The 26,576-nt window shown below is 47.3% G+C and overlaps 1 protein-coding gene across 5 annotated transcripts in view; it reads left to right on the forward strand.

Moving 5' to 3' along the window:
• Sptan1 (spectrin alpha, non-erythrocytic 1) overlaps positions 1-26,576 on the forward strand; it is a 68,346-nt gene that overhangs the window by 37,713 nt on the left and 4,057 nt on the right. For 3 of the 5 annotated variants that reach the window (XM_008843992.3, XM_008843994.2, XM_029568704.1), the window contains 28 exons: positions 1,036-1,234; positions 2,934-3,038; positions 3,468-3,491; positions 4,524-4,559; positions 6,126-6,173; positions 7,219-7,310; positions 7,597-7,741; positions 7,826-8,007; positions 9,703-9,802; positions 9,915-10,112; positions 10,188-10,334; positions 12,200-12,303; positions 12,431-12,593; positions 12,969-12,983; positions 14,473-14,604; positions 15,245-15,382; positions 16,016-16,120; positions 18,901-19,109; positions 20,399-20,519; positions 20,684-20,805; positions 21,045-21,177; positions 22,322-22,420; positions 22,786-22,945; positions 23,500-23,576; positions 24,167-24,376; positions 24,670-24,966; positions 25,112-25,224; positions 26,450-26,467. In XM_008843992.3, the coding sequence (XP_008842214.1) occupies positions 1,036-1,234; positions 2,934-3,038; positions 3,468-3,491; positions 4,524-4,559; positions 6,126-6,173; positions 7,219-7,310; positions 7,597-7,741; positions 7,826-8,007; positions 9,703-9,802; positions 9,915-10,112; positions 10,188-10,334; positions 12,200-12,303; positions 12,431-12,593; positions 12,969-12,983; positions 14,473-14,604; positions 15,245-15,382; positions 16,016-16,120; positions 18,901-19,109; positions 20,399-20,519; positions 20,684-20,805; positions 21,045-21,177; positions 22,322-22,420; positions 22,786-22,945; positions 23,500-23,576; positions 24,167-24,376; positions 24,670-24,966; positions 25,112-25,224; positions 26,450-26,467 (3,492 nt within the window). The remainder of the gene's footprint in view (positions 1-1,035; positions 1,235-2,933; positions 3,039-3,467; positions 3,492-4,523; positions 4,560-6,125; positions 6,174-7,218; positions 7,311-7,596; positions 7,742-7,825; positions 8,008-9,702; positions 9,803-9,914; positions 10,113-10,187; positions 10,335-12,199; positions 12,304-12,430; positions 12,594-12,968; positions 12,984-14,472; positions 14,605-15,244; positions 15,383-16,015; positions 16,121-18,900; positions 19,110-20,398; positions 20,520-20,683; positions 20,806-21,044; positions 21,178-22,321; positions 22,421-22,785; positions 22,946-23,499; positions 23,577-24,166; positions 24,377-24,669; positions 24,967-25,111; positions 25,225-26,449; positions 26,468-26,576) is intronic. The other 2 variants (XM_017800827.2, XM_017800830.2) reach the window with 1 other exon arrangement.

Below are 26,576 nucleotides of genomic sequence, written 5' to 3' on the forward strand. Positions count from 1 at the left end.
CTGTCCATTCTCCCTCTGCCGCTTGTCCCCAAGGCACTTGTCCATCCAGAAAAGGAAGGTGGTGGGAGGGACTCGGCTCATCTGTGCAGCAGCTTCTTTGGCAGTGGGAAGGTTGTCAGTGGAGCTAAGCTGCATTCCTTGGTTGCTTCTGCCTGCCATTTTGTGTTTGGAGTGGTGCTGGTTCATTCTAGTTTTGTAGTAAACTGATGTGTGTCCTCCCCAAACCTGTGGCCATTTCTGTTCCTTGGTAGGAAGGAAATGAAGTGCTGCTTAGAGGACTGGTTCTTGGTAACTTGTTGCTTTTTTGTTTTGGAAGCTTAGATTTAATGGTGGCTTTTAGATTTTTCTTTAAACTTTTTGGAGTTTATTTTCTTACCCAGATTTGTTGTTTTCGTGTCTCTAAAGATCACAGAAGTTGAGTTTTTTTGTGTTTCAGTTCTCAGGTTAGAAGTCTTTGGTGGTTCTTAGACCTCGCAGTGTAATGATACACATGTTCTACCTTTGACCCAGTTTTCCTTCTGAAGTTGCCATGACTCTCAAAAATAAAACATCACTGTGGAAATGTTCTCCTGGTCCAGAGATCTAACATCCTGAATTGGACTATTTTAAAACTCATTACACCTTCCCTTTGCTTAGGGGCTGCGAGAATTACAAGACAAAAATCCCTTTTTACACATGCTGTGATTTCACCTCATCTCCCCTATAGTCGCATGATCCTGGATTTCTGTGCTAAGTGCTTGACTTCAGGCTTCCATGCTCCTGATAAGTGCAAAATTGTCCTGAGGATGAGGGTGTCTAGGCTGTGGTAGCTACCCAATTGTAAACAGTACAGTGCGCTCTTATCCGTGAGACTGTAGTTTGAGTACTTAGAATCCTCATCTTCGTATGTTCTGATTCTTTGTTGCTAGGGCATCGTCATTGCAAACTCATGCCTTGGATCACACTTCAGTGATGCCTAGTAGTTGCCCTTGTGTTAGCATCGTAGGTAGCTAACTGCCTTCCTCGCCCCTCTGTCACCCTCTTGACTTCTGTCAGATACCAGTCTCTGCTGGAACTGGGTGAGAAGCGAAAAGGCATGTTGGAGAAGAGTTGTAAGAAGTTTATGTTGTTCCGTGAAGCAAACGAACTACAGCAGTGGATTAATGAGAAGGAAGCCGCCCTGACGAGTGAAGAGGTCGGCGCAGACTTGGAGCAGGTTGAGGTGCTGCAGAAGAAGTTTGATGACTTCCAGAAGGTAAGGGAAGTCTACACCGTAGCTGTGAAGTTGAGTACCATGTTGATTCTCAGCCGGGATCCACATGGTAGGAGAGAACCAACATTCCAGATGCACATTGTGACTTATGCACTTGCATTACACACACAACATAAATAAAAAAAAAAAAATTTATAAAGAGTTGGTTCTTGGGGCTGGAGAGAGAGTTTAACAGTTAAGAGCACTGGCTACTCCTTGCAGAGGAACGAGGTTTACAGATCTCTCAGTTCAAGGCCCACCTGGTCTACATAGCAAGTTCCAGGCCCGCTGTGCTTACAGTGAGACCCTGTCTCAGAAAGACCAAAAAAAGGGGCTGGAGAGATGGCTCAGTGGTTATGAGCACTGGCTGCCCTTGCAGAGGACCCAGATTCAGTTTCTAGCACCCACATGACGACTAACAGCTGCCCCATAACTCCAGTTCCAGGGGATCTGATGCCCTCTTCTGATTTCCACAGGCATTGCATGACATAGGTGCACTTATATACATGCAGGCAGTACATTCATACATTTAAAATAAAAATAATAAATACTTTTGCCGGGTGTGGTGGCACATGCCTTTAGTCCCAGCACTTGGGAGGCAGAGGCAGGTGGATCTCTGAGTTTGAGGCCAGCCTGGTCTACATAGTGAGCTCAGGACAGTTGGAGCTACAGAGAGACCCTGTCTCAAAAAGACCAAAAATAAATAAATAAAATTAGCAAAAAGACCAAAAAAAATTTTTTGAACCAAACTTAGAGTTGGTTCTTTTGGTTTTTGACCACAAGAACCTAAAATGAAGATAACATACATGATACAATCTGAACGAGCAAAAACTCACGGTCTGTAGCTTTGGTGTGTACCGTGCTGGGCATGGGTACCTATTTTTAAGTGGCATTAATAGAAGCTTCTTGGGCTAATTTTTAAAAAATATTTCATTTTTATTTTATGTGTATATGTGCATTGCCTACGTGTAGGTAAGTGCACCCATGTCGTGCAATGCCTGCAGAAGACAGAAGAAGCTGTTGGATCCCCTGGAACTGGAGTTACGGACAGTTGCTGACATGTGGGTGCTGGGATTTGAACCTGGGTCTTCTGCAAGAACAGCCAGTGTTCTTAACCACTGTTCTTAACCACTGACCAACTTAAAATGCTCTTTTTTTGATGTTTTATTTGGGGGATGAGGGTAGGTTGAAATCCTGTTCAGCCTCTCAAAGCTCACTATATAGCCGAAATGACCTTGAACTTTTGATCCTCCTGCCAATACCTCCGAAGTGTCTGAATTACAGGTGTGCATCTCTTGTCCAGTTTTACGTGGTGCTGGAGGTTAGGCAGGGCTTTGTGCAGGCTTAGCCAAGCACTCTGCCCACTGAACCACATCCCTAGCCCTAGTTTTGGGGATTAAAAAAAATTTTTTTTTTTGAGACAGGGTCTCATTTTTCACATCACCTGTGAATTTCACAATGTGCTCATGTGCACACATGCTCGGAGAGAGGAGAGACGGCTCTTAAAGCTAGCAGTGGCTACATAGTGTGTGCACTGTCCATACAATGGAATCTTACCAGCAGCAAACAGAAGTGGGAATACCACTACATGTTATAAGGATAAACCTTGAAACACTATGTTAACTAAAGGTTTATAACATTGATTTGGAGTACATGTGCTTGACTTGCCGTTGTGGGTTTACTTGTGGCTCTTGCTTTAAAGGATCTGAAGGCCAATGAGTCCCGGCTGAAAGACATTAACAAAGTGGCCGAAGACCTGGAGTCTGAAGGTCTGATGGCAGAGGAGGTGCAGGCTGTGCAGCAGCAGGTAGGCGGCCCAACCTTCAGGCAAGGCCCCGCAGCTTGGTTCCTTCCTGTATTTTTCTTAGCCCCAGAGGCCACATTTAGTAAAAGGAGTCCAATCCTCTGTGTGACTTAAACTGACTTCCTGGGGCCAGTATCACTCACATTTCATCTAGAGGGAGGAGTGGGGATCCCATCCTGTGTTCTCCCTGAGCCCATGATGTGCTGTGAAAGTTGAATGTATTGTTCTTTGCTGCAATTTCATAAGTTCCTTGAATAAATGAATGAATGCTTTGCACATAAACATTTGGCTTGTAGTTCTGCTGACCAGTGGACTCACTTTCCAGTTTGTCTTGTAGGGCTTCTGTATCTCCTGTCTGCCAGTATCTGCTATATCACATATGCTAGGTGTGTGTTTGCTCTCCTGCTAACCCTGCTTTCTTTCTCCTTGTAGGAGGTGTATGGCATGATGCCCAAGGTAAGTGACTGGGGCTCCATGTAGCACTCTGTCTTGGGAAGAATAGAGAGAATAGACTGAACCTCAGAGACTTTGCAGTGTGTAAAAATCTGTGGAAAAGAAATCCACTACTTCTTGTCATTCTCCAAAAGACCAAAAAGGAAGGGTTTTTTGTTTTGTTTTTAGATGTAGTATCACTGTATAGCCCAGATGGGCATGGAACTGACTGTAGCTCAGACTGGCCACAAATTCACAACCCTCCTGTCTCAGTCGTCTAAGTCCAGGGATTTCAGGAGCATACCACCCTGTCTGGCCCAAAATACTTGGTTTCTTCAGCATTCTAAAACGTTTTGTATACTGTTGTTTATGTTTATTACCCCTTTTCAAAAGTATTTTGTGTATGAGTGTATTGTCTGCATGTAAGTGCCCCTGTGTTGTGCAGTGTCTGAGGAGGTCAGAAGAGGGTGTTAGAGTCTCCCTGGAACTGGACTTGTAGTTGTTAGCCACCATGTGGGTGCTGGGAATTGAACTTGGCTGCTTTACAAGAGCAGCCAGTGCTCTTAACCATTGAGCCATCTCTCCAGTCCCTTATATTACCCATTTCACAGAATTCTATGATGGGACTAGAGAGATGAAAGCTCTGTCTACCTTTGCAGACCCAGGTTCAGTTCTAAGGGATCTACCAACTTCTTGCCTCCATGGGCCTTGCACATATGTATACTTACATACATGCAGGCAAAATACTCATACACATAAAATAAAAACAAAGAATCCTGTTAAGTATGACCTAAAGAAAAGTTGGCCATTACATTGAATTTCTTCATGCCTTCCATCTGTTCTACGGTATTAAAAGGAATTTTCTACAAGTTTGCTTAATTCCTTTCATCCCACTTGGGTTTGTTGCTAGAGTCAGCTTTGAGTTGCATTGGGATAATGATAATCTGGTCATTCATCTGGATTTCCTCTGGGCACACAGTCACTGCTTGGGAAGGTTAGTGTTGGGTGGTTCTGTGCTCTGTGACATGCTGCCTAAACTCCTCCTCCTTTGAATAGGATGAAGCAGATTCCAAAACAGCCTCCCCGTGGAAGGTAAGGGCTCCCTGGCACAGTACTAGGTTCAAAGGCTTTACAGGAACATGTCTGGCTGCCCTCATAGCCCTGTCATTAAATTGGTTCAGATAGGGGTGTCTTTCCTTTGATTCAACTTTCCATTTTTCTCATAGCAAAGTTTAACGATTGATATCTTGGACAACTGCCTGTATGAATGATCTACAGAGCTTTTCTAGCAACATGTGTATTCTTTCAGAAAGATTTTGTAGCCAGGTGTGGTGAGGCACTCCCAGTACTCAGAGGCAGAGGTAGGCCAATCTCTGCGAGTCAAAGGGCCAGCCTGGTCTACATAAAGAGTTCCAGATCAGGTGGTACTCCAGGAAGCCCTGTCTCAAAATCAAAACAAAAACAGAGATTCTAAATTACATTTACTTATTTTGGTGTGTATGTGTGTGGGCGAGCATGATACAGCGTACCTGTGGTGATCAGAGAACAAGTTGCAGAATTGCTTCTCTCTCTCCACCATGTAGATCCTGAGGATTGAACTTTAGTTGTCAGGCTTGGAGCAAGTGCCTTTACCTGCTGAGCCATCTTGCTGGCCCAGATTGTAGAGGACTTTGTGAACATAAGCACTTATTTCTGAAAAGGGTTGGAGACCAATAGCCCTGCTTTCTGGACCCTGTACACCTCCCCCATGTCATCTGGGGTGCATGGGAACTCCTAACGGGCTTCAGTCCCCTGCATCTGAGTTGGGCTCTGCCGTCTTTTGACATCCATGAAGAATTGTGAACTAAGAGGAGAGGTGGTTTTTGTTTGTTTGGTTGGTTTGGTTTTTGGTTTGGGGGGGCTGTTCTAGGGGGTTTGGGTTTTTTTTTTTTTTTTTTTTAGTGGGTGTATGCATGCATGTACATAAGTACACCCGTGTCATGCAATGCCCACGGAGAACAGAAGAGGGTGTCGGATCCCCTGGGACTGGAGTTACAGACAGTTGTTAGCTGCCATGTGGGTGCTGGGATTCAAACCCGGGTCTTCTGCAAGAACAGCCAGTGCTCTTAACTGCTGAGCCACCTCTCCAGCCCCAGGGGGTTTGGTTTTTTATACAAATTAGATGAGCTGGGAGCGCCTCAGGCTCTTCAGATTATTAGAGGTGTCTGCATTATTGAAAAGAAGCCTAATTCACTGGCTTCAGTTTTCCTTCAGCAGTGCTGTTGCTTCCTGCAGGATATTTAAAACAGCTGCTCAGTAACCAGCCTAACCGTAACTGGTTATTAGTGGACCTCACTGGTAACCATCAAGTCAGCCGGTATGTGTCACGCTGTTTTCAGGAAGTTCCTTAGTGTGAGCTGCTTCTCCTCTTGGGCAACTGTTGTCCTGGTTTCCACTCTCAGTTCTGCTGAACATCACCCTGAAGCAGATTCTTCTTGTAAATTTGGTGTTTGCTCACACCTCTAGTCAGTGAAATTTTTATTAATGCCTCTGCTCCATATGTTGCCAATGTCTATTTAGGGTATTGTGGGTTGATCATTGGTTACTACTCTGATGCTCGCAGCTCAGATCTGGCCCTCAGTGCACCATCTCTTCACTAATTTTCATCTCTCCTCTCAGTCTGCTCGTCTGATGGTCCACACCGTGGCTACCTTCAATTCCATCAAGGTAAGAAGTGGTGAACGAGTTCCTTGATTCCCTTGCTTTTCCACACTAAATTCTTCCTCTGACTATAATGGAGAACTTGTCCATATCAGTGGGGCATGCTGTGACCTGTCCCACTCCCCTAGGTCTCCATATCGGTGGGGCATGCTGTGACCTGTCCCACTCCCCTAGGTCTCCATATCGGTGGGGCATGCTGTGACCTGTCCCTCTCCCCTAGGTCTCCATATCGGTGGGGCATGCTGTGACCTGTCCCTCTCCCCTAGGTCTCCTACAAACATTCTTGAGCATCCTGGGCAAATCCCTAGTGTTTTTTTGTTTGTTTGTTTTCAGGGTTTTTTTTTTTTTTCTTTTGGATCTTTTTGAAGCAAGGTATTCCTGTAGCTCCAGCTGGCCTGGAGCTCACTATGTAGACCAGGCTGTCCTTGAACTCACAGAGATCCACCTGCCTCTGCCTCCCAAGTGCTGGGACTACAAGCATGTGCCACCACACCCGGCCTTATTTATTATTTTTATTTTATGTATACGTGTGTATTTTTTTTTCAATAAATGCTTAGTGTTTTAAAGTAGCTTGGTTAGCTTTTTTGTCTGAGTAGCACTAAAAACCTTCCCTGGAATTTCCAGCAGAGTAGGAACCTTAAGGCACCTCTTAGATAAGCAGCACTTCCCTTTCCTGTCACCTTGTCATAGCCTACACCGCTTTCCCAGATCTCTGGCCCAAGAATGCATTGGTGGTAGTGCTGAGAGGGGACTCAGATATTTCCACTTGGCAGTTGCTCATAATGGAGGTGCCACATGCCAATCAAATCTCTCCAATTGCTGGAAAGGTGATTCCTAGGTCAGGCATTTTGGGATAGTCAGACTATTGGATGTTGCTGGTTTTAACTTCTAGAAGCTTGCTGTTTTATATACTGCTGGTGTATTTAGTGAGGAAGTTTAGAAATGGGAAGTTACAGATGCTGTAGCACTCCCAGTTGAGCCATTTTCCTGTGGCCTGGTTGTGGGCATGCCAGAATGGTTGGTAGAGGGCCGACACTGCATTCTCCTGCAGGAACTGAATGAGCGCTGGCGGTCCCTGCAGCAGCTGGCTGAGGAACGTAGCCAGCTCTTGGGCAGTGCACATGAAGTACAGAGGTTCCACAGGTGAGAAGGCCTAGTGCTGACTGGGGCAGGGAGAAATGGGAGTGCTGGCCACATCTACGGCCTTGGCCTGCCAAGGGGGTCTCAGGATAGCAGCTGAGTCTTACTGATGTTTGGGCTCTTATCACTAGAGCCACGTCTGACACAGTGGCTGCTCAGTTAATGCTGCTGAGAGTGAATGTGTAGCTATGAAAGACAGGCAAATGCCAGCCAAAGGAATTTTCTTTTCAGTGCCATGGGACAAAGACAGTGGTGCTTGGCTCTTAACCTGCCTGTGTCTCACCTATAGAGATGCTGATGAAACCAAAGAATGGATTGAAGAGAAGAACCAGGCTCTGAACACAGACAATTATGGCCATGATCTAGCCAGTGTCCAGGCCCTACAGCGCAAGCATGAGGGCTTTGAGAGGGACCTTGCAGCTCTGGGTGACAAGGTGAGATGGCTGTGGTAGGGTGAAGGCCTAGGTCCTGCCAAGCAGAGCTTTCTCCCTGGACTGTCACCACTGTCTTGCCCACAGGTGAACTCCCTTGGGGAGACAGCCCAGCGTCTAATCCAGTCCCACCCTGAGTCTGCAGAAGACCTGAAGGAAAAGTGCACTGAGCTAAACCAGGCCTGGACCAGCCTAGGGAAGCGGGCAGACCAGCGCAAGGCCAAGTTGGGTGACTCGCATGACCTGCAGCGCTTCCTCAGTGATTTCCGGTAAGTGTTCTACTGCATAGGACCTTCTTTGTAATGGGCATTTTTACTACAAAAGTAATCTGTTCGATGTAAAATATTTAAAGTACTGAGTGCCAAAAAGTCCAAGATGCTTACTTCCTCTCCATATGGCAGGAGCACACACTAAGGTCCACATTACCTTGCCAAACATATTTTCTTCCGTAGATTAATATTTCATTTAGTACATACATTTGATCTTTTCCAACAACTTTTTTGATTTAGAAGAGTGTCAAGGACACAGAAGTTGAAAGAGTAATATATAGATCCAGTGTTGGTGTGGTCCTGCCATCACTGGTTAACTTTGTGACATTCTTGTTTTTGAGCACTTGCAAATAGGTTGTAGGTCTCTGTACCCTCCTCAGACCTACCAGACCCTCACCTAAGCTCACATTTCATTTCTCCTAGTTGTCTCCAGTGTGTTTGAAACCTAGGCATCCAGGTTCTGCTTGACCTGGAACAGTAGTACTGACATTCTTTATATATTAATTTTTTAAACTCTATTTAAGGTAGTTGAGTGTATTGCCTGCATATAAGTGCACTTGTGTTGTGCAGTGTCCACAGAGATCAGAAGAGGGTGTCTCATTCCCCTGGAACTGGAGTTATGGATGGTTGTTAGCCACCATGTGGGTGCTGAGAATTAAACCCAGGTCTTCTGCAAGCTCAGCCAGTGCTCTTAACCACTGAGCCATCTCTCCAGCCCCCAGTGATGTTTTTTATATAGGCCAGGTATCTGCCAGAGTGTCCCAGAATCTAGTCTAATACAACATTCTACAGAATGGTGTGCAGCAGGCCAGCGTCAGCCATGATGGCAGGTTTCTCTTGTGCGTTTTGTGCTCTCTAATAAAATTCTTGCACACAAACCTGAACTTTGAGCAGAGTGTACAGTATCAGGTGTTTTTCCTACTTGAACGGCAGACGATGTTCTCCCACTTTCCAGGCCCCGGTACTCCGGAAGAGCAGGAAGTGCTTGTAACCACTGAGTCGTCTCTCCACCCCCCATCTGTTCATTTTTCCTCTAAACAATTCTGGCTTGTTTTTCATTAATTTTTAAAGATTTTTTTTTTTTTTTTTTTTTTTTTTTTTTGAGACAGGATCTCCCTGTGGCCCAGCTGGCCGGGAACTCACTTTGTAGACCAGGCCTTGAACTCACTGAGATCGCCTGCCTCTGCTTCTCAAGTGCTGGGAAGCAGAGGCAAGCGATCTCTGTGTGTTTGAGCCCAGCCTGGTCTCTATATAGTGAGTTCCATACCTGCTGGAGCTGCAGGGAGAACCTGCCTCAAAAACACAACAACAATAATGTGTGTGAATGTGGTATATGCATGTGAGTGCAGGTACCTGAGCAGGCCAGAAAAGGGAGTTGATTATTACATTTATTTAGCATGACATATGTGGTTGTCAGGGCACAACTTGTGATAGTCAGATCTCCTACCATGTCAGTTCTGGGGATCAAACTCAGGTCATCAGGCTTGGTAGTAAGTCCCTTCATTAACTTGAGCCATTGCTCCCCTACACCCTTTTATTTTTCTTTTTGGTAACACTGGAGGCTATAAGACCCATCCCCATGCAATACATGACTACATTAACCCAAAGTAACCTGAGGCAAAAGTGGTGCAGCTGTTTTCCTGGGCAGAAGACCAGATAGTGTAATGGGTGTTCCTCTTTCGTTCTGACTTCTAGGGACCTCATGTCTTGGATCAATGGAATACGAGGATTGGTGTCCTCAGATGAGCTAGCCAAGGATGTCACTGGAGCTGAAGCTTTACTGGAGCGACACCAGGTGGGTCCTGTCTGCTCAAGGTCTTTACCCCCACCCTCTGTTGGGAACCAGTGGTTTACACTAGCATGGTCCTCTTCTGCCAGTTACCTAATCCCTTCTCTCCTCTTGGCAGGAACATCGGACAGAAATTGATGCCAGGGCTGGCACTTTCCAAGCATTTGAGCAGTTTGGGCAGCAGCTGTTGGCTCACGGGCACTATGCCAGCCCAGAGATCAAGGAGAAACTTGATATCCTTGATCAGGAGCGCACAGACCTGGAGAAAGCCTGGGTTCAGCGCAGGATGATGCTGGACCACTGCCTGGAATTGCAGGTACGTGTACGCAGGATCTCACCAGGGGTTTCCTTACCAGAGGCCGACCGTCTTACCTACCTGTCCACTCTGTAGCTTTTCCATCGAGACTGTGAGCAAGCTGAGAATTGGATGGCTGCCCGGGAGGCCTTCCTGAACACAGAGGACAAGGGAGACTCACTGGACAGTGTGGAAGCTCTGATAAAAAAGCATGAAGACTTTGACAAGGCCATCAATGTCCAGGTGGGGACTGGACTGGAGTCTTATCTTGTAGTTGCTGCTTTCTTCTCATGGTGGTTATATTGGCTAGAGAGCTTCGACAGTTTAAAACACCTGATTCAGCCAGGCATGGTGGTGCATGCCTCTAATTCCCAGCACTAGGGAGGCAGAGGCAGGCGGATCTTTGTGAGTTCGAGGCCAGCCTGATCTACGTAGTGAATTCCAGGACCACTGGGGCTACAGAGAGACCCTGTCTAAAAGGTTTAAAACACATGGGGCTGGAGAGTTGGCTCAGCAGTTAAGAGCACTGACTGCTCTTGCAGAGGATCTGGGTTCGATTCCCAGCACCCACATGGAGGCTACGAACTGTCCTTAACTCCAGCTCCAGGGGAATCTGAAGCCCTCTTTTGACCTCCGCAGCATTGCACGACACAGGTGCACTCACGTACATGCAGGCAATACACTCATATACATAAAAATTTTTTTAATTACTTAATTAATTTTTAAAAAGTTTAAAACACTTGATTCATACTGAGAATGTAACTGGTAGAATACAAGTATACAAGGGCCTAGTATGCAAGTGGCCCTGGGTCCAATCACAGTATTACAAAATAACTTCATATCAACTACAGAAAAGCAGTGTTGTGTTACATGTCCCAGGAGTATGACTATAGTCAGGAAAACACATATCTAAGTGATTTTAAAAAGCAACTTTCGGGGCTGGAGAGATGGCTCAGTGGTTAAGAGCACTTACTGCTCTCACAGAGGACCCAGGTTTGATTCCCAGCACCCACATGGCGGCTACGAACTGTACAAGGGAATCAGAAGCCCTCTTCTGACTTCCACGGCATTGCACACCACGGGTACACTCACATACATGCAAGCAATACACTCATACACATAAAGTAAAAATAAATAAAATACTTTTTTTTAAGAAAAAGCAGCTTTCAGGGCTGGAGAGATGGCTCAGCAGTTAAGAGCATTGACTGGTCTTGCAGAGGACCCAGGTTCAATTCCCAGCACCCACACTACAGCTAACTACTGTCTGCAACTCCAGTTCTGTGGGATCTGATACCTTTTGCCATCTGCAGGCACTGCATGACACAGGTGTACTTATACAGGCAGGCAATGCACTCATACACATAAAATTTTTAAAAAAACAAAATTTTACCAGCAAGTTGGTAAATACCTTTAATTTCAACACTCAGGAGGCAGAGGCAGGCAAGGTCTCTGTGAGTTCAAGACCAGCCTGTTCTACATAGTGAATTCCAAGCCAACTGGGGCTACGGGGAGACCCTGTCTCAAAAAAGACCAAAAAAGAATAAAAGCTGGAGCGCTGGCTCAGCAGTTAAGAGCACTGGCTGCTTTTACAGAGAACCCAGGTTGGGTTCCCAGCACCATGTGGCAATTAACAGCCATCTATAAGTTAGATTCCAGGGGATCCAATACCCTCTTCTGGCCTCTGAGGGCAATAATGCATGTGGTACATTTACATATGTGCAGGGAGAATACTTGTACACATAAAATACAAAAAAAATTTTTTTAATTAAACGAAGAAAAGCCACCAGCTTGAAAACCACTTTGTTGAAAACAGTAGTCCCTCCTGTCCTTTTATGAGGCTAAATCTGTTGTATGACATCTGCTGGTGTTTCAGCACCTGCCCACCTCAATGTGACCTGGAGTCCTCTTAAATTAAACCTTACTCTAGTAATGATGAAAATCAAGCTGGCCTCTGGCTCTTGACACACTGGCTTCTAAAGTGTCAGTGTGTTCCGATCTTGCCACCAGTTAGTCCCCATCACCCAAAGTACAAATGTCTCCTCTGAAAACCAGCAGGCCAGACAGACCTTGTCCAGGCCCTGCTGACCTCTTCACCTGTTTGCCTTTAGGAGGAAAAGATTGCTGCCCTGCAGGCCTTTGCAGACCAGCTCATTGCTGTCGACCACTATGCCAAGGGAGACATTGCAAGTCGGCGCAATGAGGTCCTGGACAGGTGCGTGTCCTTTGGGGGTGGGCAGCTGCCAGCTCTGAGAAGATGCATGTCCGTGCTACAAAGCCACACCCACTCCATCTTCAGCTTCCTCCATGCTGGCAGAAAACACCTTTGTTCTTCACTCCAGGTGGCGCCGTCTAAAAGCCCAGATGATTGAGAAAAGGTCAAAACTTGGGGAATCTCAGACACTTCAGCAGTTTAGCCGGGACGTGGATGAAATTGAGGCCTGGATCAGTGAAAAATTACAGACAGCAAGTGATGAGTCCTATAAGGACCCCACCAACATCCAGGTGAGTATGGCTCATTGGGTACTTGTCCTGAAGTAGGCCTGTGTTACTGAGTAGAGGCTGTTAAATTATGGCGCTCTAACGGGGGTGTACCTATAAAACAATCCTCACCTGTGCTGAAGCCCATGGAAAATGTTTCTACTTCCAGTGGAGCCAGTGGAAAGGCTCCATTGAACTGTCAGGGCCATCAGAAGCTACTCCCTTGCTGGTCTCTGCTGAAGCCTTGTTAGCTATGACATAATTATGGAACCAGCTACTGTACTGTTCCTAAATGCTGAGCTTCCTGAGGGAAGTGAGATGGCGGAATGAGTCTGTTTAATGGTTGAGATGCGCTCACATCAGTGTACTGAACTCTTATTCTTTGATCTGTTTTTATAGCTTTCCAAGCTGCTGGTAAGTTTTTTTGTGCTTATAAGAGTTCTAGATTCATGAGCTCCAGGATTTATGTTCTACTCTGTAGAGTACTGTTACTGTGGTCACATATGGTCTACTGGTGTCTGTTCATCCATCCTCCTCATTTCTAATCCCTGATCATCATCCAAGTGTCCCTGTGAGATGTCGCTTTCTCTGTTGTGATTAGCCTGCAATCCCCATTCCTCTTCCCCAGTTCATCACCCAGGCAAGTTCTGTACAGTGTTTGATTTGGGGGCAGTAGTTGGCTTTCTTTCAGGGCATACTCTTTTTAAAAGTGGAGTAAGCAGCTTTTCTGTGTTGACTTTAACTCAGTTTTGCTGTGCTTGAGGTGTCAAATCCTGGGGGGCAGCCTAGCTTGGGGTGAGTCCAGGATACTCCCAGGCTGAGGAGCTGGCCTGCAGAGAACTATGGAATAGCAAGGTGTACTTCCAAACCTAAGAGACTTGGGACCTAGAGGTTCAAATAAAAGCAGACATGGTTGCGGAGTTTGCAAGAGGAGACAGCTGTGTAGCTGGGGAGAGGAGGACGGAAGCTAGAGAAGAGAATGAACTGCTTCTAACCAGCAAGTGATGAGCTCAAAACACAGGCTAGCTGGGTCCTGTCAAGGTCTGTGGCTGGGACCTGTGGGGCCTTGGCTGCTCTAGCCAGCCGGCTTCCCATCCTTTAACAGTTGCTGCCTCTGAAATGAAACATTAGGTGCAGAATTCTTGGCCAACTTTGTTGCCTTTTTCCCTCCCCAGTAACGTTCCCCCTGAAACATTTCTCACCCACCTGGTGTTTGTCCCAGAATTCATGCTGCAGCTGCCGTGTCCTTACAGTCCTGTCTCTTCGTGTTTCTGCACCTTTTACGTCATAATGAATTCTTTCAAGCCATACCAGGCTCCCACCCCCTCTTCTAGCAAAAATAAATTCTCACCTATTAGGCTGGGTTGACAGTAGCCCTGTGTTTTGATTAATGATAGCTACCAAGTGATAAGCCAGCAAAGCCAAGTCTGTATCAACAGAGGAACTACCAGCCATCACATGTCTTGTTGCATTGTGATGGCTGCCTTAGATGGTGGGAGAGCCCATACAAGTTACCTGAGAGAGCTGTCCAAAAAGACAAAACCTTGGGTTGAAGCTGGCACACAGATATATTCAGAATTAAAATCGACACTGCTGTCGCCTACAGAATGTTTAAAAGTGCAGAATTGGGGCTTTGCTCCCAGCTGGTGCAGCTGTTCAGAACTGACTTTCTACCCTGCTGCTCCTGAACTGCTGTGTTCCCTTCTCTGGCCAAAACCTACCTCTGCTAATCTGTCGTAGACACCACCCTACTGTATCTCACACGTACCTGTGGTTGCTGTCTATCCTTACATCAGTGCTTGCCCGTTCTTTAAGCTTCCCAGCCGTCCCTCCTAAACGTCCCTCCTGCTTTAAAGACAAGCCTGGCAAGAGCTGCCTCTGAATAGTAGTTTGGTGTTTTCAGAGCAAACACCAGAAGCACCAGGCCTTCGAGGCAGAGCTGCATGCCAACGCTGACCGCATTCGCGGAGTCATCGACATGGGCAACTCACTGATCGAGCGTGGGGCCTGTGCTGGCAGTGAAGATGCTGTCAAGGTATGGCTCTGGGACATGTACTGGCTCCAGAAGAATACTAGTGTGCTGGTCAGTGTACCTCTGGAATATGCCTCAACATAGACATGCCTTTAATCCCAGCACCCAGGAGGCAGAGGCAAGTGGAACTCTTGAGATCCAAGCCAACCTGGTCTACATAGTGAGTTCCAGACCAGCTGGGGCTACAGGGAGACCAAAAGAAAAAAAATTTTTTAATAAACAGCCGGGCATGGTGGCACACACGCCTTTAATCCCAGCACTGGGTGTAGGCAGAGGCAGGTGGATCTCTGAACTCAAGGACAGCTGGGGCTACAGGGAGACCCTGTCTCAAGAAGACCAAAAAAAATTTTAAAAAAAACTTAAATGGCTCAGCAATTAAGAGTACTGGCTGTTCTTTCAGAGGACCTAGATCTGGTTAAACTCCAGTTCCAGGGAGATCTGACACCCTCTTCTGACCTCCGTGGGCATTACTTAAAGAACAGATGCAGTTTAGAGTCTCTGGGTCCAGTCACAGATGGGAACCGCCAGGACAAATGGTTCCTGTGACTGTTTCTACTTCTGCCATGGTCTCTGATTTGGGCTGTAGGAATGATGGGTCCTTCAGAGACTTCCCTATCCAAAATGGCTCCCATCTCTTTCCAAGGCTCGCCTAGCCGCCCTTGCTGACCAGTGGCAGTTCCTGGTACAGAAGTCCGCTGAGAAGAGCCAGAAGCTGAAAGAGGCCAACAAGCAGCAGAACTTCAACACTGGAATCAAGGACTTTGACTTCTGGCTCTCTGAGGTAATGTGAAATGGTTCTTACTCCCCACTATAAGGAAGCTTTTAGGCATTCAAGAAGTGAATGGGTGTGTCAGCCAGCCACAAACTAAGAAGGCAGCCTTTCTAGACCCTAACAGAAGTTCTCATTGCCAGATAGGTACAGATTGCTATAAGGAATTGTTAAATACAGTGAGTAGAGGTTAGAGGAAAAAAATGCATTTCTTTATAGCATTAAGTACATAAATGGCATTTTTCATTTGTATGGGGAGTGTTATCCCATGTCACAGAAATTCTTCCCACCGTTTGAAAGAGAGTCCTGCCATGATTCAGGCCCACTTAGCTGGCATTCATTTGGTCCTTGGGTGGGAGTCCTGAGTTTCACCGCAGTGAGCATCTTTATGTGTTGTCTAGTCTCACTGTGATCCTTGCTCTAGAGGAGCTGTGTCGCTGTGGGCTTGCTGTGCTCTTTGCCCTTGCATCCCAGGGAAGGCTTGCTCTCAATAGGCTCCTGAGCCATGTCAGATCTGGCCCAAGTGGGAAAAACAGTGACTCCTGGTTGAAAAGCCCCTGGAGCAGCAGCTGGGCACCCTGGATTTTCCAGAACACCATGTGTACGTCCTTCAATAACCATTTCCTTTGTGTTGACCAATGGCAGGTCGAGGCTCTCCTGGCATCTGAAGATTATGGCAAAGACCTGGCTTCTGTGAACAACCTGCTGAAAAAGCATCAGCTACTGGAGGCGGACATATCTGCCCACGAGGTCAGCATGGCAGGGATAATCAGAGGGAGCCCCAGAAGTCCCAACCAGGTTTCACAGGACTTGGAAAAGAGAGTAGTTTAAGGAAGGAGAGGGATACCTAGCACTTAAGGCAGCAGCTGTAGATGTGCTGGTTCCAGGGCATTTTAGTCTTTTTTAAATTTATTATTTTGTTTTATTATTTTTATAATTTTTATGTTATTTTTATTTTATGTATATGAGTCTATGTGAGTGCGCCAGTGCCGTGTAATGCCTCAGAGGTCAGAAGAGGGCTCCCGAGTGCTAGGATTAATGGCATGCACCACCAGGCCCAGTTGTTTTCGCCCAGTTGTTTGTTTTGTTTTGTTTTTTTTGGTCTTTTTGAGACAGGGTCTCCCTGTAGCCCCAGCTGGCCTGGAACTCACTATGTAGACCAGGCTGGCCTCGAACTCACAGAGATCCGCCTGCTTCTGCCTCCCGAGTGCTGGCATTAAAGGCATGTGCTACCACGCCCAGCTGTTATTTTTAGTCTATGTGTATGAATGTATTGCCTTCGTGTATATAAGTGCACCTGTGTCATGGAATGCCCACAGAGGTCAGAAGAGGGCATCCAATCCCCTGGAACTAGAGTTAACAGATGGCTGTCAGCTGCCATGTGAGTGCTGGGAATCAAACCTGGGTCCTCTGCGAGAGCAGCTAGTGCTCTTAACTGCTGGGCCATCTCTCCAGCTCATAAATAGCATTTTTATGAATGATCACAGTAATTTTTCAAAAGAAAATGAAAAGAATAGGAAAAGAGCATAAGTGCTATACTGATTGCATTTTTTGCAGATTTCCTTAATGTCTCTTACTAGAGGGCATCTGGATTTTTTTTAGTTGCTTCTGAGTTCAGATTGTTGAGTGTGGTATTATGTCAAGGATGAAGCTTTGTAGGTAGAAGAGGAGGAGTAAGCTTGTTCAAATCATGGGAAAAACTCATACTGCTTCTCCACTGTCTAAAAACGATAGTTTCTTTTTTTTTTTTTTTTTTTTTTTTTTTTTTTTTTTTTTTTTTTTTAAAAAAAAATTGGTTTTTGAGGGTGTTTTTTTGAGACAGGGCCTCCCTTTAGCCCCAGTTGCCCTGGAACTTGCTATTTAGACCAGGCTAGCCTTGACCTCATAGAAATCCCCCTACCTCTGCCTCCCCAGTGCTGGGATTAAAGGCATGAGCCACCACGCCCTGCTAAACTAGTCAATTTCCTTTGAAGTGACAAGCTCACTTGATCATTTTGAAGTAGATGGGCACAATTGAGACAGCCCACCTCCCTCTGCAGCCCAGCTAGACTGAAACTCACAATGTAGTACAGCAGGGCTTCACTCTATGGCAGTCCTCCATCCTCAACCCCCAAAATGATGGAATTCGGGACCTGAGCCACCACACCCAGCTCACTTTATCATTTCTGAACAATTTTTGGAGACTCTAGACTGACTGACCATAGTTTGCCTGTGAGTTGTTCTGTAAAGTAAAAATGTTTGGATTTATTATTACACATGTTTGTTTTTTGTGTGCCAAGGTATAAGTGTGGATACCAGAGGTCAACTGCAGAAGTAGGTTCCAGGGGTGGCTCTCAGGTCATCAGGCTTGGCAGCAAGCACCTGTACCTGCTGAGCCATCTGACAGGCCTTGACTGTTGAGTAAAATTAACTTTTATTGCTGTTCAAAGTATAATATTGTACTGGTGGTAAGCGTTTAGTGGTAGTGTGTGTGTTTATCCTGCACAGGACTCGAGTTCAGTCTCTAGGACCAAAAAATTGATAAAGTGAAGGCTGGCCTCGAGTGGTGGTGCATACCTTTAATCCCAACACTTGGGAGGCAGACATATCTCTCTGAGTTCAAGGCCAGCCTGGTCTACACAGCAAGTTCCAGGACAGCTGGAACTACAGAGAGACTCTGTCTCCTCAAAAAGACACACACACACACAAAACAAAACAAAACAAAACAAAAACACTTGAATGTCTTCTAGAATATGTAAAAAGTGATCAAGTTTACTTTCCATGCTACAAGTATAGTAAGAACCTCCACAACTGTACATAAGCCTTTGATGGGTTTCTCCCTCAATTACCAACTATGCTTGACAAGTGAACATTAAATGAATCTGTTATCAGTTGACATTTCTGGTTAATAAAACATTTCAAACAAAAAGTATGTAAAGCAGTCTTAAAATCTGAGCAAATAAATGTTTTGCATCTACTTTATTTAAAAAAAAAAACCTGAAGGCTGTTCTTAGGGGCAGTGGTGACAGTCAAGAGTGAGAAGTGCAGTCTGCATCTGTCTGACCGCCAACCAAGGCACTGCGTTCCTCTGCACTCCGTACCTTGTATCACCCTGCAGGTGTCCACACAGGACAGAGAAGTTAAGTCTTAATGTCACGAAGATACTGGCCTTAAAAGCCCCCGAGGTCTACGTAGCACATTTTGAGTCAGTAAAGCTTTATACTTTAGTAAGAAGTTACTGAGTTCTTGGGGCTGGAGAGATGACTCAGCTGTCAAAGAATACTGGCTGCTCTTGCAGAAGACCCAGATTGGAATCCTAGTACCCACATGAGGGCTAACAACCATCTGTAACCCCAGTTCCATACAATCTGGTACTCTCTTCTGTCCACAGGCATTTGCACAGCACGTTGTTTGGCAGGCATGACGCTTTATACATAAAATAAGAGTAAATCAAATTTTTTTGATTAAAAGAAATGACTGAGTCCTTGTTTTTAAGCAGGTATTTTTGGGAGACCAGGTTTCTGAGCCGTCTTTCTTCTCCCCTCTCGCAGGATCGCCTGAAGGACCTGAACAGCCAGGCCGACAGCCTGATGACCAGCAGTGCCTTTGATACCTCCCAAGTGAAAGAGAAGCGGGACACCATCAACGGGCGCTTCCAGAAGATCAAGAACATGGCAGCTTCCCGGAGAGCCAAGCTGAATGAGTCCCACCGCCTGCACCAGTTCTTCCGAGACATGGATGACGAGGAGTCGTGGATCAAGTATGTGCTCCTGTTGCTGTGTTCAGGGTGTCTTGGAGGAACACAGGCTGCCTGGAAAGATGGGAGAGTTCCGGCTTCCTTGGTCTGGGGACAACGGGGAGGTGTGGCAAAAGGCCACAGTTCTGAGACCTGCCAGGATCACTACCTCTCACCCCATGATGACATTAGCCATGACATCACACTAGACACTAGACCCTGTTTATTGGATCCCTGGGAAAGTTGAGTTTATCCAAAAGGAAAGGTGATTTTTATTTTATTTTATTTTTTTTTAACATGTGTCTGCGTGTATTGCCTACATGGAGGTAAGTGCACTCATGTCGTGCAATGCCTGCAGAGGACAGAAGAGGCTGTTGGATCCCCTCGAACTGGAGTTATAGACAGTGTTAGCTGCCATGTGGGTGCTGAGATTTGAACCTAGGTCTTCTGCAAGAATAACCGGTGTTCTTAACGGCTGAGCTATCTCTCTATCTCACGCTTCCAAGTGATGGGGCATGTAAAGAAAACTTTTTTTTTTTTTTTTTTGTCTTTTTGCCACAGGGTCTGCCTATAGCCCCAGCTGGCCTTGAACTCCCAGAGAGCCCTCTGCCTCCCGAGTGCTAGAAACTATTTTCTTTTCCTTGGTTTGCTTTTTGTGTTTTGAAATGGTCTCATGTGATCCAGGCTAGCCTGACACTTAACCATGTTGCCCAGGATGGCCTTGAACACCTCATCCTCCTGCTGCTACCTTGTATGTCTGGGATTACAGGTGTGAGCCACTGTGCCTGGGTTAGAGCCACTTTTAAGTACAAACTCTTCATTCCTTGCTTTACTAAAAAATATTTTTAAAAAGTATGCAAGTACTCAGGATGCAGAGGCAGGTAGATCTCTGAGTTCCAGGACAGCTGGGGCTACAGGGAGACCCTGCCTCAAAAAGACCAAAAAAAAAAAAAGTATGAAAGTAAATATCTTTATTTATACACACACACACACACACACACACACACATGTATGTGATGGGCACATGATTACATGGACTTCATACTAACAATACCAGTGGTACCCCTGTCCCCAGGCATTGCCAGCCCTCTGCAGACCTATGGCACAGAATAAGCCTGTTTCATTGACATATGTGCGTGGTCAGAGGCAGGTCTAGGCCTACTCATTTGGGAAATGGAGGCTCTTGTGCCCAAGAAATGGGAAAGGGTTTTTCTGGAGAAAATGATAGGTATTTGAGAACACCCAGAGTCATAGCTGACCTGATGCCTGGTGAGAATGAGCAGGTGCAGCTGACCATATGGCCTGCCCTTCAGGGAGAAGAAGCTGCTAGTGAGCTCTGAGGACTATGGTCGGGATCTCACAGGCGTTCAGAACCTGAGAAAGAAGCACAAACGACTGGAGGCAGAACTCGCTGCACATGAACCAGCTATTCAGGTGGGGAGCTGCCTTATGCGCTGAGGCCTCATTTCCCTGATGCCTCCTGGCCGTCAGTTCCTAGTGTGCTGTCGAGACATCTTCTTGGGACCTCGAGACACAGGCACCTAGAAGTAGACTCCAGTAGCACCTCCTGGCGGTAACTCAGTGTTCTTTCCCGTCAGGGCGTCCTGGACACTGGGAAGAAGCTCTCTGATGACAACACAATTGGGCAGGAGGAGATCCAGCAGCGTCTTGCACAATTCGTGGAGCACTGGAAGGAGCTGAAGCAGCTAGCAGCTGCACGGTGAGCAGTCAGCAAAGGAGCTCTCGGGGACAGAGAGAAAACCTGGCCATGCTGAGCTGGTTCCTCCCATGAGTCTGAATCCAGTATATAATCTGGAGCACTGGCTGCCTTGTGTCCCCCAGAAGGGTAGACAAAATCACTTCATATACACACCTTCGGGGGTGTTTTAAGTACATACTACCTACTAGAATTTAAGTCAGAGATGACAACTGATTTTTTTCCCATTATTCTGTAATTAGTGGCCAACGGCTAGAGGAGTCCTTGGAGTATCAGCAGTTTGTAGCCAATGTAGAAGAGGAAGAGGCTTGGATCAATGAGAAGATGACTCTGGTGGCTAGTGAAGATTATGGAGACACTCTTGCTGCAATCCAGGTCAGAAGAGCTGAGCGCAGTGTGTAAACAGTGGCTTACAGTAAGCAACTGAAGTGTGCTGTCTCTCAGTCTGAAGGCTAGAAGTCTGAGGTGCAGGAGGCCATGCTCCCCTACACCCACAGGGGAGGGTCCCTGCTGCTTCCAGCATCTGGTTCCCCGGGGTGCTCTCGGCTTGGAGGACTTTGACTCCTGGCTGTTTGCGCAGAGCCATCTCCTCTGTCCAAGCTCCCTTGGCTTCTGTGCCTGCCCGTCCCTTGTAAGGACACCAGTCTTACTGGTAAGAGTTGCTACAAGATGGCAGGATCGCATGCTCTGCCTTAATGACCTCCTCTCCACATTCATGAGCCCCAGAAGTTAAGCTGAACCTATAGCCACTTTCTGAATTGGTTAACAGTTGCTGTGTAACAGCTACCTAAAACTGCCTGGCTAAGAGCACCAACCATTTCCTCTTGCCCAGAGTCTGTGACTTGTTGGACATGTACACTCACAGCTGTTTCCAGGGCAAAGCAAACTGAGCCAGAAGGTTTCAGGCGGCCACAGTCCCGTGGCTGGCAGCTGGGACATCTTAATGTTCAGCCCCACATGGCCTCTCTGCTATAGACTGGACCACTTCCTCCACATTGCTCAGAGAGGCAAAGGCAGAAACCACAGACGTCATTCTCCCTGTACTGTTGTCAGAGCCAATGCCAAGCAGCCTAGTCACTGGATAGGAGAGGCCAGATATGGTTATTCGTTTCCCAAACTGCCAGCAGATGTGGAAATAATTTGCTTTGCCTCAAGCCACTCTCCTCACAGGAGACAGCAAGTATGTCAGCATGGTTGGTTTCTGGTGGAGTGTGAGTGAAGTCAGCAGCCTATCAGGGCGGTTGAGGTTCCTAGAAGCAGCAAGGAGGGTATTGTTCCTAGTGGTTAAGGGAGCTAAACAGAAGGGAAGACTTGGTCTGCCTTGGCTTAGTTCCTTCTCTCCCCATCCCACAGCAGCACAGTTCTCTTCCAGCCTATTCTCTCTGTAATTCCCTAGTCCCCGTGTACCATATTGATGGTGTTTCCAGCTGGACTAGAGGGAGTTGTGGCACCCTCTGTCCCCTGACCCAGCTTGTACACACAGCAGGCTCATTGGCTGGACTCAGTACTTTCTCTGCAGGGCTTACTGAAGAAACATGAAGCTTTTGAGACAGACTTCACTGTCCACAAGGATCGAGTGAATGATGTCTGTACGAACGGACAGGACCTCATTAAAAAGGTGAGCCTGGCCCCTCGTGAGACCCTTGTTCAAAAGCGTTTCAGACATTACCATCTTCAGTGTCCACAATGTCAGAACATTCTTCAGAGCTGCTGTCTTTATTGCATAAAGGATAAGAGCCTTTGGCTATGTATACTGTTTTAAGTGATAACTCTTTTCCCCTATCAAACATAGAAGTGGGCCCATCTCTGATCTAGTGTCCACCCTTTATCACTCTCCCTGTACCGTTGATTTCTGGAAGTAGCACTGACCAGGGAACAAATAGCCCATATGACAGAAATTGAGCCAGTTGCAGTCTGGGGCTTACTGTGGATAGGTGACTGCAGCTGGAAGTAAGCTGGTTTGTGTTGCTCTTCCTGGCCTAGAACAATCACCACGAGGAGAACATCTCCTCAAAGATGAAGGGGCTGAATGGGAAGGTGTCAGACCTGGAGAAAGCTGCAGCCCAGAGGAAGGCAAAGCTTGATGAGAACTCGGCCTTCCTTCAGTTCAATTGGAAGGCTGACGTGGTGGAGTCCTGGATTGGTGAGTAAGCGCCACACTGCTTGAAGCTCCTCCTTGTCCTAGGCCAGCAAGATGGTTACCAGAGACACTGTTGCCACATAGTTGGTTTTCTGCTGCAGAGAAGAAATTTATGGGACACAGGGACTCAAAGTTCTGCAGGGCAGGTCTGCATGCCAGACATAAAATATCCAGAGGCCAGAGCTGTCACTGTAGTGCCTATACCAAGCTGAATGAGCATTCACCAAACAGTCCTGCAAACTCGGACACAAGTAGCATGGAAACCCAAGCAGCGGGCTCAGCAGAGAGCCCAGGCCACTTTGGAACTACCTGGTAGCTGCCCAGCCCACGGTGCCATGCAGGGAACTGGATTGTGCTATCTGAGCCCATGTGTTCTGGAGGGGCCCCTCTGACTCGAGAAGGAAGAGGGTTGTGGATATGGGAGGAGCCAGCTACCCTGGGGTCAGAGAAGGCTGTTGATAACTTTGACTGTTAATCCATCTGCTCTGTGGAGAACTTTGACTGTTAATCCATCTGCTCTGTGGAGGGTGAGACAGTTTCCACACTTGGTTTCCTAGGTGAAAAGGAGAACAGCTTGAAGACTGATGATTATGGCCGAGATCTCTCCTCTGTCCAGACTCTGCTTACCAAGCAGGTCAGTTGGCCACCGGAGTGGTGGATTTTGTTTACTCAAATAGCACTTCCTGGACGAGGACTCGTTGGTGTCCATCCTTTAGATACTCAGTCTCCTGTATGGCCGTGGTCAGTCAGCAACAAGCAGCACCTCCAGGCCCTGGCCTCAGCACTTCCGCACTAACTGGGAAGCCAACACTGAACAAGGCATCTGCAGTATAGCCTGATGGGCTAACAGCATTGTGGGATTAGAGGCAGGGATGCTTCTCAGTCTTCAGGAGGCACTGGTCTGCGGGACAAGCCTTCCTGGGCTTAGTTACAAAGAATAAACTAAAAGTGTTCACATGTAGGTGGTGTGTCTGAGGAGCCAAGGCCATGCATGGTCATGCCCAGAACCTGGGTACTGGAATCGGAGGGTTTATGGCCATAGGCATAAGAGGGCCATAGCTATTATCTGTTGTCCAAGGCAAGCAGGAAAGCGGGCAGGTATGACTGAGCACCAGCAGGAGGTGGGGCTCCAGACACACCTGGTGTAACTGCTCAGGCCATCTCAGTGAGGCACAGGATGCTCATTGCAGTCCTTGCATATTGACCTGTGGCTCCTCCTTGCAGGAAACCTTTGACGCTGGCCTACAGGCCTTCCAGCAAGAGGGCATTGCCAATATCACTGCCCTCAAAGACCAGCTGCTAGCTGCCAAGCACATCCAGTCTAAGGCCATCGAGGCCCGACATGCTTCCCTTATGAAGAGATGGACCCAGCTGCTGGCCAACTCGGCCACCCGGAAGAAGAAGCTGCTGGAGGCCCAGAGTCATTTCCGAAAGGTGAGGGTGGGACCAGTTCCACTGGCCCAGTGTCAGGGGCAGTAGACCCCACTTCCCTCTGTCTTGTCCCGTCATCCTTTGAGGAAGATGTGACCTCAGCAGCCCAGAGGAGTTGAACAGGGTGTGGAGTCAGCAGAACCCAAGCTTCTTGCCTTGGTGAGCTTGGCCTTTGATTCCCAGGAGACGAGGTAGAAAAGAGGCCAGACTCCCAGCAGGCCTCACCCCTTGACTCCTAGGAACCATACATCCACCCTCTGCCCTGGGTTCTCCTGACTCTGCTCTTCTGCTTCTAGGTGGAGGACCTCTTCTTGACCTTTGCCAAAAAGGCGTCTGCCTTCAACAGTTGGTTTGAGAATGCAGAGGAGGACCTGACAGACCCCGTGCGCTGCAACTCCCTGGAGGAAATCAAAGCCCTGCGCGAGGCCCATGATGCCTTCCGCTCCTCCCTCAGCTCTGCACAGGCTGACTTCAATCAGCTAGCAGAACTGGACCGCCAGATCAAGAGCTTCCGTGTGGCCTCCAACCCCTACACCTGGTTCACTATGGAGGCGTTAGAGGAGACCTGGAGGAACCTGCAGAAAATCATCAAGGTCTGCCTGGTGCCCTGTTTCTTGTTGGGTCAGCTTCTGGGGGACCCCTGGCCCTCCATGATACAGAGCCATGTCTATGCTGAGCCCATCTGAGGCTGAGTGTCAAGGCCCAACAGAAGATAGCACCTGCCTCTCTCTCACTCAGGAACGGGAGCTGGAGCTGCAGAAGGAGCAGCGGCGGCAAGAGGAGAATGACAAGCTGCGCCAGGAGTTTGCCCAGCACGCCAATGCCTTCCACCAGTGGATCCAGGAGACCAGGTGCCCGCCCTCGTGGGACCAGCCCTAGCAACACTAGGCCTCCAGCTCTGAGGCACAGGGGAGCTTTGTATAAAAAACTGAGGTCCCCCGGGTGTGGTGGCACACGCCTTTAGTCCCAGCACTCGGGAGGCAGAGGCAGGCAGATTATCTGTGAGTTCCAGGACAGCTGGGGCTACAGGGAGACCCTGTCTCAAAAAATAAGAAAAAACTGGAAATCTAAGGTGGACATGGTGATGCCCATCTATAATCTCAGCACTTAGGAGACACAGGATACCCCAGACCAGCCTGGTCTACATAGTGAGTCCTGTACCAGCCAAAGCTACATAGCAAGACTACCTTAAAAAATCAAATGACTGGGGCCGGAGAGATGGCTCAGGAGTTAGGAGAATTGGCTGCTCTTGCAGAGGACCCGGGTTTGATTCCCAGCACCCACATGGTAGCTTACAACCATCTGGAACTCCAGTTCTGGGGGAATCTGACACCTTCTTCTGACCTCCACTGGCACTGCAAGACACAGGTGCACTTACACACATGCAGGCAATACATTTATACACAAAATAAAAATAGGGGGCTGGAGAGATGGCTCAGTGGTTAAGAACACTGGCTATTCTTGTAGACCTGGGTTCAAATCCCAGCACCCACATGGCAGCTAACAACTGTCCGTAACTCCAGTCCCAGGGCATCCGACGGCCTCTTCTGTTCTCCGTGGGCATTGCAGGACACAGGTGCACTTACCTACATGCAGGCCATACACGCATACACATAAAATACCTTTTTAAAAATGAAAATAAATGAAATACTAAAGATACAAAGCTGAACAAAATTTTTAAAAATTTTTTTTGTTTTTGTGTGCATGGAGTGTATAAGTGCACCTGTGCTCTTAACAGCTGAGCCCTCTCTCCAGTCCCAAAACAAAATTTTTTAATTTGGAAAAAAAAGTAACCATCCAAAATCCAAGACTGCTTAGAGTTGAGAGGAGGGCTGGTACAGTATGGTTGGATGGGGCAGCTAGAAGGCTCTCTGTGGTGCAGGGTACATTTCCCCAGAAATGGTGCTGCTGGCTGTCCTAGATAGAGTGGGACTGTGCAAGGCTCAGTGAGACCTGGCACAGGTCAGTGTCAGAAAGGGACTAACGTGTTTTCCTTCTTCCTTCCTTCTCTGCCTCCTCCTGACCGCTGCTGTGTTTGGACACCACCTTGCCTCCTGGCTGCCTGGATCCCCACAGAACATACCTTCTCGATGGGTTAATATTGTCTTCTTTCTCCGGGCTCGTGGTGTGGTGGCGTCTCGTGTGCTTGTCCCTGTGCCCCTTGTTCCCCAGTGGCCTGGCTTGCAAAGGATCCAGGATGGGC

Source organism: Nannospalax galili, unplaced genomic scaffold, assembly GCF_000622305.1.
Source record: "Nannospalax galili isolate Female #2095 unplaced genomic scaffold, S.galili_v1.0 scaffold300, whole genome shotgun sequence".
Taxonomy (NCBI): Eukaryota; Metazoa; Chordata; class Mammalia; order Rodentia; family Spalacidae; genus Nannospalax; species Nannospalax galili.